The 12,174-nt window shown below is 43.7% G+C and overlaps 1 protein-coding gene across 3 annotated transcripts in view; it reads right to left on the bottom strand.

The window, feature by feature from the left end:
* Window positions 1-12,174, bottom strand: part of LOC135387018 (uncharacterized) — a 287,289-nt gene that overhangs the window by 80,637 nt on the left and 194,478 nt on the right. For all 3 annotated transcript variants that reach the window (XM_064616454.1, XM_064616453.1, XM_064616452.1), the window contains one exon: window positions 12,052-12,170. In XM_064616454.1, coding sequence (XP_064472524.1) covers window positions 12,052-12,170 — 119 coding nt within the window. The remainder of the gene's footprint in view (window positions 1-12,051; window positions 12,171-12,174) is intronic.

Here is a 12,174-nt window from a genome sequence, read left to right on the forward strand (position 1 = left end):
AAGCAAGCTAGCTGGTACTACCAGATCCAAATAGGTGACCTAACATGAACACACATTCACATAGCAGGGTGAATAACAGCCACCATTATGAACTTATCATGCTTGGTCTATGGTGACCGAAGGTGGCATATTTCTTTCGGATAGATGCAAAAATACTCCAAAAGCCAGGAGACTACATAACTGGACAAAAAAAGTAGAGAACTCGAAACCAAAACAACACGGCAACAAATACCGTGCCGCCCTTCCCGAACTGTACTCCCATCTCCTTAAATAGCGGCCGGTTGTGTAATCTCTCATTCAGTTTGGCGCTGATGATGTCCGTCGCATGACGGACGAAACGTCTGATAAACCTTGTTATTTTGTTATGTTAGGTCAGCGTTCTCTACTTTTTTTGTCCAGTTATATTTCTTTCCTCACAATTTTGTTATTGGTTTATTCCGGTTAAAGGCAGAAATCATACACTGAGCAACAGGGCGTAATAAAAGCCTCCGCAAGCATGACTTTGCCTGTTTGGCTTTGGCAAGCATGGCTTTGCCTCCACAAGCATGACTTTGGAATAGACGCTTTGTGCCGTGATAATGGGTACTATGACTGTGTTCACAGTACCATTTAAAAAGTTGGCACCTATAGGGCTTGTTATATAATTTCAATCGTATCTGTGTCTTCACATTCTTTTTGTGATGCCTGCTGTACAAACAAAAAGAAAGTTATTAGCATGTAAGAGCACTCGTCATTGTTACGTTGAAAAAGGATGAAGAATGAACTCGTGGTGGCTAATAGAATAAACGAACGTCCAACATTTTCACGTAAGCATCGTCCTTTCTAAATCAAAGTGTGTACAGGGCCAGATTGCGGCCCCCTATTGCGTGCAGATATTCTGATGCCTGCAGAGCTATAAGCTGTTCTTCCGAATGAAAGAAAGAAAGCTTGAAGACTGCATACGTTGTGGCTCACTGGACATAAAGCACAGTGAGGCATGCTCCACCCAGGCCACAAGGAGATACTATTACTTTGAGCCACCTTCTGTTAATGCAGCAAAACGACTACTTCAACTGAGAGAAAGACTGAGCTTTTTTTCCGTTGTGGAAGAAGGGCACACGAAATCATAATAAATGGTTTCCAAAAGGTGTTACGTCGCATTCTGACATGATCTGAGCCAATATGGTCAGCTGATGCAACAGGATCTACAGAAAACACATGCCACCAGATTTTGAACATGCTATAGGAGAGGGTCTGTCCTTAAAATGATGAGATTTGTTCCCTTTCCAGGTGACTGCAGGTATGTGAAAACAATCATAAATGTTGACAAAGCTGTTACGAGACAGCGACTGCAACTGATCTGTAGAACTGGGCAGGACAGCAGAATGCATAATTTGTTCGAAGTGTGCTATAGCGTCACACATAGGGAGTAGGAATGAGGTGACGAAACATTTTTCTTGCGTAAGAACAAATATACCTGTATGTCCTCAAAATGGAAAAGCAGACTGTCGATTTTCGCAGGTGACAGCCACAAAGGCTTCTTCTTCTTCTTCTTTTTTTTTTTTTTTTGCTTTCTAGACGACCTCAACTGACGAACAAGCTACAGCACATTATGCTGACAAAATTTCTTTTCTCGACCGTAGATTTTCAATATGTTATAGGAGAGGACTGGATATGAAAATATGCTAAGATTTCTTTTAGACGACCTGTATGTGAATATACTATCTGAAAAAAAAAAGTTTACATTTTTTTGCAACTGCTTAAACGCTTGGTTGAACAACGAATATAGGTCAGCTTGATATTTTAATGTGAAGCTAATCCCCATGGAGCAGTTTAAAAGCATAAATAATATGGGGCTCCTTCAGGAATGCTAATTTGCCGGAAATTTATCGGAAACTTCACCCAAAATGTGCTCCGTTCTTGAGTTCTCACCACGTCACTAGATTTGTTGTCGTTTACGTGCCCTTTGGGATTGAAGACCCATGCACCAGACAAGGAAAGCAAACAAATTATGTATGTGCAGATGTCAGAAGGAAGCTCGTAAGGGACAACTTTTCCATATTTCGGCACAGTTTAATGCACCCCCATTGTTCAACAAAACAAAATGAAAAAAAAAGGTTTACATTATATATATGCATCGTCCAAAAAATGCACACAGTGCATTTTTTTCAGTGATATTTAAGACAGTCAACCTACACCTCTGACTGGTTTTGTCTGGAATAGTCCAGCTTGATAGTTACACAAGCAGATGTATGTCAACATTGAAAAAATGAAGGAAGTAGAAAGGTATTTTAAAATCCCTGAGTATGCTCACTGAATTTACTACTTTTCATAGCTTACATTTCTACGGGTGTTCATCCTAAAATGGTTTTACTGCCAAAATCCACGAGAATGACCGTCATCACATTAAAAAGTTTCAACTGCATACCGTGTAATAACAAACATGTGCTTACTTTTTTCTGCAATCAAGATGTAAAATACATCGTTGAGTTGCAGGCGCTTCAGTGAAAAATGTTAACTGCTAGTGACGTAACATGTGATGCAGGTGCCTTTCACCCACCCCGTATTATTCCAGGAGCAATTAGCATCAGAATCAATGAGCTTGCATGGATGTACTTATGCAGGGTAATTTCATCTGTGTCGATAAAGATACTGCAATGCTAATTTAAAATGTAGGTCATGCCTGTGGAGCACGCTCATATTCAGTATGCCATGTGAACTAGGGGAGCATTTTCTTGCATAAACATTAAACGAGTGAAAACCCAAAAAAATGTACGCACTGTTTACGCGCATTTGACAACCTGCATTTTTATTACTGAGAGGCTCTCTTCGTAGCAAAAGGGCAAGGGTACTGGCAACGTGGCACATGTTCATAAAATGTAGAACCAGAGACACAGAAAAAAAATGACAGCATATCATGATCTCAATCATGTCATTGTGTCAGTGTTTCTCTGTCTCCTGTTCTACATTTGTTAATTTTTTTGTGTAGTTGCTGGATTTTAGCGCAACAGCAGGGGTCAGCAATTAGAGAACATTCACAACATGCACGATATAAATTTCCTCATTCTCCGCATTCCTCATTCCTCAATGCTCATTCCTCAATGCTCATTCCTCATTCAAATAACGTTGAAGTAGTAACCGTGCGAAGAAACAATACAACAGTGAAGTTTGCTTCAGTACACTACAATATGTCACGTGTAACAATATATAGTATAACTCAGTCTTTCCCAAACCGTGTGTCAGGACCCCCATTGAGGCCGCTATAGCCCAAGGGGGGCCCAAGAGAAAGCAGATGAAGTGAGCGCAATATGCGACAAAACCAAGGAAACCATCTCGCTACAACAGCAATATATTGAAGTTTACAAAAATGCAAGTTCAGTTCAGCGTAAAATCAGTCGGGAACCAAACTAACTCGCAGCAATGCTTTCAATCAAGAGTGTCGCAGTATTCCTCACTGTATCATCACGAGACCCTGGACCTACATCAGACGTCACTTGCGCGCAGTACAGTATAACATTCATATTGCTGTGTATGTGTGAGGGCAGAGTTCAAGCTTCCTCAACAAGAGCGCGCACACACACACACACACACACATGCACGGACGGAGATATCAGCTATCGAGCACACAGCCATCCCGAAAGCTATGCCCATCTTCGTTGATGCACCCACAAATCCACAGGAAGACTGCCGAAGCTCTCCCATTGGCATTAAGTACCTGTACCTTGAACTGCAAACAGTTTGGTGCACGCTCCACAAAACGAGAACGGCTGATTGCTGATTTCATGGGCGCGGCCATGCGAGCCGAGGAGGACAGTTCAACGTTCAACAGAGGGACAATTTTAGCAGAGTTCGAAGGTGGCGCTAGTCCTCGGTGCAACAATTTCCGGACTGATTCTCGTTTCATTTCCAACTCGAGTTCAACGCTCAACGGCTCAACCGCTCAGCGCGCTGGGACTAGTGCAACGTAGAGTCAATAAATAGCTGGTATAAAAACATCGATTCAATTTGACAGTGTGTAGCAAAGGAACGGAGGACTCTCGCTTCCCTAAGGAGAATAGTACTTGAAGTATATTTGTGCTCTTAGTACTGCAAGCACTGGCCATCACCTGCACTCAGCATTGACTATACCATTGACCGTGCTGATCCAGACAGAACGATGTGAGAGCTGCTGAGCTTTCATCCTGAGAATATTATTTTTGGCACCAGCGTATCTCGACGTTTACGTGCTGCAGAATCAAACCTGAGAACACTCTTCCAAAGTCTATATATTGTATCACGGCAGCCATCTGATGCATGGGCGCCGTCACTCGGGCTAACTTCACCAAGTAAAAATTGTCACAAAAAGACCCTCAGACATAAAAATACAGGTTGTAAGAGGCACATAAACACTGCTTACATTGCTAACCTGTCCATCACAAGACATGTGAAAGGATTGCTAAATTAAAATTTAATAATACAAAAATGAGGCTGAAATACATAATTCCAATACAAGGGAGAGTAAGGAGTGGAATAACTGGTAAATGTAAAGCACTGAAGTGTTGGCATTCTTCGGATGTGTACGATATACTGCTCTATTTAACCCATAACATATGTGCTGTGAACATTGTAACTTCTTGCAATCAACGTCAAGGCGCTGTACCTATTCTATCTAAGCGACTCGTCTTTACACGGACACGTGGCACATCATTTTGGCACAAAGATTTGTTATATCTGCTTGTTGGATATATCAAGCAAATATTGTGCCAAAATTGTGTTACCTATATGACATGCTGCATCTGTCCATATATGTTACGAGAGAGAAAGACTCCTGGAGAGATCAAAGGAAGTGCATACGATGCTTTGCAAACAAGTTGTTCCAAAGTATAATTATGTTCGTGTGGAATTCGCAAAGCATTAGTCATCTCATAACAAAGTGATGAAAGAAACTAGTGAGAAATGCAAAGTCGCAAGCACTGTTGCATCTTCACAATGGGCAATGACGCGTTTCACTTTCCGTCGCGCGGACTACCTCAGTGAGTCGTGCTCAATGAGTCGTTTGCAGTGTGTATGATTGACGTATGCCATGGCAACTACAGATGAACTTTGCAGAGTGTGCAATGATGTCTTTTCTGAACAAGACAAACCTCAATATATTCCCTCGTAATTTTGATCCTACTATTAATTGAGTTGAGGGTTTCTGGTATTCAGGTGCGCACCTCTCTTCCTACCTTTAGTGGAAATCACACATTAGTTACGTGTCTTCTAGGGCTCTTAAAAAATGTCTTCTTGAAGTGCACACGAAAACTACCTTTCCAGACACTACGCTGCTGGCATACAAAACTCTTGTACGAAGTGCCTTGGAAACGGTTTAGATATGGTTCAATTGAAGGCTGTTAGGTTTATCACTAAACGGTATGCTGAGGATCAGCTTAGAGGATCCATACTTTGTCCCCCCAGGATCCTCTTCACTAGGCTGTGCATATCATCTGAATATTGTGCCCTCCGTTCAGGTATCAACGTTTTTAAGTACAGCTGGTTTGCCTTCTACAGTTGCCATGTCGAATGCTATTGGTGGTGGAAACAGGTGACATAGTTTCAACAAATCTTCGCAGACTGTGTGCTCGCTCCTGCCATATCCATAATAATGACTGCAGTATGTATAAATAAGTTTGTAAAAGGCTGAACAAACAGGCAATACATATTGTCATACTGTGGTTTGGGTATGGTGGGTTGAATTGGTGGGTTGAATCTCCCCCAGGGCAGCTGCAGAAGTAGCACAGGAAACATACATGCTTAATACATACAGCTTAAGAAAATGGACAGAACTGTACATAAGTATGAGAACTTTATATCCTGCTGCACCAATAGATCTTTTCCGGTTTGTAAACAAATGACATCATACTGTTCAACAGCGGCACCAATTTGGTACACTTGAGCTTGTTGACTCAACTAGAATAATCACGGACACAACCGTTCTGGTTGGTAGCCAGAGCCGAACTGGCTGGGCTGCAGTTTAATATCACGAGCCCCGATTCCGGGTGCGCTGTCGATGGCGGTAGTGGTGCGGCCACAGCTGCCCCCTCCTAGGGAGTCGCTGTAAAGCGACGACTGGTGACTAGGCGCTTGGACCATGTTACATGTGGACGTGAAGGGATCGAATGGGCTGGCGACGGGTCTCCAGGCTGACTAGTGGGAAGCGGGGCGGAGGGACCAAGCGATGCGACGGCTGGCAAGGTGGAGGCGTCGATGAAGGCAGGTTTTTGAGGGAAACGGTGTCTACCAGCCGTTGACGAGAAGCGTAAAGTAGGCTGGGGTTCTCCGTATGACGGGATAGGGCCCGGAGTAAGGTGGCTGCAACGGTTTTTTGACACCGTCGCAGCGGACGAAGACGTGCGAGCAGCGGTCAAGGTGTTGGAAGGCGTTGGAAACGCGACTGGAACGGGGAGGGGTTGGGCGGAGAGTGTCCATGGTGCGCCGGAGCCGGGAGCCGGAGCCGGGTAGGCGAGGCATCAAGGAGGTCAGCGGGTAGGCATAGGGGGGCACCAGAAAGAAGATCTCCAGTGGGGCAGCTGAGGTCGGGCTTGAAGGATGTTCGGATGCCCAGCAGTACGAGGGCCAGAGCTTCTGGCCAGGGGTTGTGTTGGGCTGCGCGGAGGGCAACCTTCAGCTGCCGATGGAGTCGCTCAACGAGGCCGTTGTATGCGGGATGGTAGGCAGTTGTGCGGGAACGCTTCGTACCAAGAATCCGCATGAGATTGGTAAAGAGGGCTGACTCGAACTGAGGACCTCTGTCAGTGGTGATGACAGAGCGTACCCCGAAGCGTGTTATCCACGCACTGATGAGGAGGTGGTGTTCCTCTACAAGCCACGCAAAAGCTAGTGGCGGACAAGATCGCACCTAAAAGGCACGGCCTTGAGGTGATTACGGTGGTCTCTGAAAGGGCACGCGATTTTCGGTCCTACTTTTCTTTCAAGTGCGTGTTAAGTTCAAGAATTGGCAACCCTTGATGTTGGTTCAGTTAACCAGAGTGGGTAGTCACCGAAATATTCACCACAACACCAACCAAAGTTTGTAAAAAGGTGCGAGTGCTAGCATGAAGTTTTTGCAGTTTTGAGTAGCATTTTCACTGCTGCCTATGTAGCTGCAGCATAATTACTACTAATTCAGAAAAAGTAGTACAAAATTTGAAGGTACTCTGCTCTATCTTTCTCTGTATGGTACTAAAAATTGTGATCATTCCAAGTGCTCATCCTCTTGGCCCAGATTCTGTAGCATATTTATCAGCCATTTGTGTTCCTGTTTGTGGTTCTGTGGCAAACTAGCCAATTCACCCACACACCAGCATTCCTAGGTTACACAGAACATGTAGTTATAAGAGTGATTTAAACCACCCTGCAGAAGTTGGAGATGCTGTTCAGTAATGTTATAAGAAATGGAGTTAATCGTTCTAACATCAAACTTATTTTGAGATCGACAGGGAGTTTCATCGCCAGGGGCGATACTCTACCCCATAGCTGCTGGCGGTGTGCGGAACGAAATAGTATCCCATGGAGTCCAATATTGTCAAAACGACGTTTGGGAGCAGGCATTCGTGGGCTCGGTTTAGCTATATGCCAAGCAATTTCAGCGAGAGGGGCAGGAGTCCAGATTATTAAGAGATCCGGAAATGGCAGTTTGGAAAACTCGGTAGTGTGGGCAATGACGAAGAATATGCTCTGGGTCATCTAGAGCACTGCAGTGAGAACATGTGAGACAGTCAACGTGCCTCAGGTGGTAATGCAACTGAGCTGTAAATGCCAGAAACCAAGCTCTGGATCGAAATTTCTCAGTACAGACGGGAGGAAAATGTCAGTTGTCCATTGACAGCCCTCCCTCCCTCCTCCCTGACACCTCCCTCCTATTACGGTGTTCCCGGCACAGTTTTACCTTGCTGAACCACTCTTCGCGGCTGTTATCAAACATAACATTAGCGGTTCTTCGTAGGCTGACGCCGAGGAAAGCAAGAAACGTTTACATGATGTCTACGTGATTACCGTCGTGAGAAATGGTTGACACAGTAGTTCTCCTGTACGTTTTATATGTTGCTCATCCTGGACATTTTTCACTACCAGATTTCCTGTTCGAAACAGCTACGACTGCATCAGTGTCACTTCACCCAGGAATTCCTTCGTGAGTTGCAAGCGTGTTAGCACACCAAGTCGTTACATGTCTGAAAAATACCTGATGCAGCACATCCGCAACACCATACGAACCATACGGCTCCGTCGTTACTCCATTTTCTCAGACAGCCTCATTCCCAACGGTAGCCGAACGGCCGAACCGCTGAAGTGTTCTTTTCCTAGTATTCATACGCGTAGTTATTTACACCTATAACTTAATTAAATTAATGAATAATTCAGAGGTACATGCTGAATACGACACAGAATTGAACAAAGATTCGTTATTCTGGAGTGTGACCCTCTTAAACACTGATTTTCTCACGAGAAACCATGCTTAACACTGGACTGCATAGACCCAATGTGATTTATTTTGATAGCGTGGATTTCAAAGGGATGGATTTTTTGGGTGGATTTCTTAGCGTGGATTTCGAAAGTTTCATTATTAAGAGTGGGTAACAGGGTACACCCCACAAATCTCCATTGAGAACATGGGTGCTTCCACACCCTGACCCGTTGGGTGGCAGCAGAGTTCTTAATCATTTTGAAATTAAATTAGTCCACAAAGGAACAAGATATGAGGAGGCATATAGGATACTTTTTACAGGACAACAGAGTATCCCGGTTCAGCTCTCTGCGTGTCTGTCGAAGGTGAGAAAGTCTCGTGCAGCGCTGCTCGTGACCGTTACTGTGGTGGACAGTGGGCCGATTCGTTGTGTGCTTAGTCCTCATTGTTGTTAGCTATAGAGAAAGTTCATTAATCTTGTTAGCATATTTTATCCTTCCTTCAGCAAGAGTGTGTTTGTCCTAGCTTCTCCAGAGCCATTCTTGTCCTAACATGCCCATACCTGTCAAGATGACGTCGCAGGTGACTACACAGGATATGTAAAACTGGTGGTCACTGATGGACTTGTGAGACTCTCGACAAATGTCATGGTGCTGCGTATCGATGGATAGCGAGCGCTCCTGCTTTAATCGGAACTTTTTTATTAATATTTCAATTTTTATTCTGAAATAAATTATACCTGTGCGTCTACTCTGTCTTGTCTACATATTATTTACTTATATGACCGCTAGTTGCGGCCAGTGCGGCTTGGGTGCTGGACACCTGCATGGCTCATTGGCTGATCCCAATTGCTTCTCCCTTACAAAAATGGCGGTTGACCTTTTGTTTCCATTCTACAGAACTTAGTCAACAAAGGGCACAGACATTGTGTAGACTATTAGCCTTGTGTTTACCTCACATATTGAAGGTAACAGGTATTTTTGTAGACTCTCATATACTTTACACAAATTTCGTGTGACCTTCAGGTGTAAGTCTTGTTATATGTGATCTCAATTTCTCTGTTGACTTTGTTGTGACTCAGCTGTGAACGAGTCGGCGTCACCCAGGAAACTACATTAGGTCTTTTTTAAAGGGCTCGGCGACCGTTACCTGAGACACTCGGTATATTCTTCTTAATCGAGGAAGATACATGATTTACTGACGCTCGATTAACACCATCCCCGTATGATGTGAAGACATTTTGTAGACTTTCTGTGACTTGAGCGAAGTTGAATTTCATTAGTATCATCACGAATTTCACTCAATCGCAACACGCATAAAATACACGAAATGAAGTACTGCAAAACTATATATGCATCTATTTTATTCTGAAAATGCATACCTTTAAAGTGGTATCCAGTGTCGACACAGTCATACAAAACTTCCCGCGCACACAGTAGCGTATTCCACACGTAAACATGCTTTATGCTACAGAGTGTCGCGTCACACGATGACCAGTTGCGGACTGAGTTCTTCTGGCGACCCACGATAACGGTGGACTTCAAAATTCACTGAATTTCGGCGAAAGCGACGTCTCTGAAGCGCTGGAGAGAAATATGTCTGAATAGGGCGTTCAATCGCAAATTAGTAATGTTCAAACGCAAGCGAGTAAAACCGAGTAAAAGGGTCATAGCAACAATAAATTTGGTTCACAATCAACAACGGCCACGAACTGATACTTACACTTACCTGACGGGACGCAAAACTGCAGCCGCCGCTCGAAACATACAAAACCCTACAGCACAATAGTCGTCGTATGAATACAAGTGACGCTTCATCACACACTTCTATCACACAGCTTACCCTTTACGACGCAAAATATCCTCCTTTGTTGTTTTATGGCCTGCAAAAACGAGAAATAAATTAGCAGAACCAACACCAGCCACGAACTGATACTTGTACACTTACGTGACGGGACGCAAGACCGCAGCCGCCGCTCGAAACGAAGAACAAAAACATACAACAGAACAGTCATCGTATGAATATATGTGAAGCTTAATGACACACTCTTATCACACAGCTTACCTCTTACGACGCAAAATCATATCCTCCTCTGTTCTGTAATTGACGAGCGTACGCTGAGAGCCTGAGACAGTTCAAACATGTTGCAACCGTTCCAATATATTGTGTACTGAACTGAAGTATCAATACGAGGAACCGTATTCTCAAAGCCATCGAAAGCCATCGAAAATGTATTTAGTGTTTTAATACGTAGCTAAAAGGTGGCAAAGTGGCGTTCAAGCTACTACACTCTAAGAAAAAAAAGTAAGATTTTCTACCCATTTCGGTAGAGTTGCATTGCAACCACATTTCTACTCCAACCAGTTTTACCCTTTGGGTATAACTGCAGAGTAGAAACAAACTCCAGAGTAGAATCTGTCGTTCAACCCGCTTGGGTAGGAAATTCTACCATTTTCGCTTAGAGCAAACGTGAGAGAGGGGAAAGGGACGTCGCCGCTTATAACTGCAGGGGAGAAGTCGCATGTGAATTGGCACAAAATGGTACCTTCCTGTTGCATCTTTTTTTTCTTAGAGTGTACATTTAATAATAAGTTCAGATCCAAACGCCGCTTTGTTTAGAGAGCTGATAGCACGGACCTCTCCACCTCCCAGGAGTGGTGTACACCCCACATGGTTTTTTGCAACACACCCAGAAATTGCTGATATTACCCATACAGCTTGTCTCCCAATGAATAGAGCCACAAGTATGCCTCTATATACATAAAAAAAAACTCCCGGTATGAGATGTTCGGTACCCCCTTGAGGTCGACCTCTGTGGATATTACTGTCCGATAATGCAGTAAGTAATAATACGGAAATTATCTATGTAGAAAAAAAAAAACGGTTGAAATAAGTACTTGCTACATAGGCGCACAGAAAGTCCACAAACTGTCAACAACGACATCTATATATGTCCACAGAAGGTACACATAAGGTAGTTCAAGAGATTGTCCAAACACACTGTCAAGAGGGAAACAAGAAGTCCACAAGAAATCTGCAGAAAGGAAAAATCCATTTTCATAAGGGCAAAATGCTGTTAACGTATGTCCAGTACAGCGGTCATATTGACCGTATATAGCAGTTAGTACTTGCTACTTTCGAGGAAATGCTCGTCCGTTCCTCGAATCCAGCTATGATATTTAACCGCACCTACTTGGGTCCACAGATATTTTTGCGGTTCTGTAGCGCTTATATAACGATTTAACCGTAACGCTGCATACAGTAACGCTTCCAAATGAAAAAGAATACATCGACACTGCGAGCCCACCAATTTAGAAACCAATTTAGAAACGTGCGTATCAAACGCTCCAACGAGGCATGCATCAGGTATCATCACCGTGTGGAACTCTGTGAGGTTTCTAACTTACCCTCTTACTACCCAAAGAACCAGGTCTTTCGAAAACCTCAAGTAACCAAGTTAATCAACGACGAGATTACCTTAGTGACTGATAAAGAAAGAGGCCTTGTCGGTGATGACTGATCTGTGGTCAAGAGTTCAGCTCGACTATGTTAATCCCGCTCGTCGCGGTTTTCTTGCGTTGCAACTATGAGAAACTGCTAGCTTCAGGTAATCCAGATTGGCTTCCGTGCATGTTTCGGCTGCTACTCACGTTTTAGAAGGACTCGTAAGTTCAACAACGTGGATGAACGTTACGGATGTTCCAAATCCGAGGGGCATAATCCGTGTGTAGCAGGTTGACTTGTTCCCTGGGATAAATTGATGAGGGATCTGA

The sequence above is a fragment of the Ornithodoros turicata genome, chromosome 3 (genome assembly GCF_037126465.1).
Source record: "Ornithodoros turicata isolate Travis chromosome 3, ASM3712646v1, whole genome shotgun sequence".
Lineage (NCBI taxonomy): Eukaryota > Metazoa > Arthropoda > Arachnida > Ixodida > Argasidae > Ornithodoros > Ornithodoros turicata.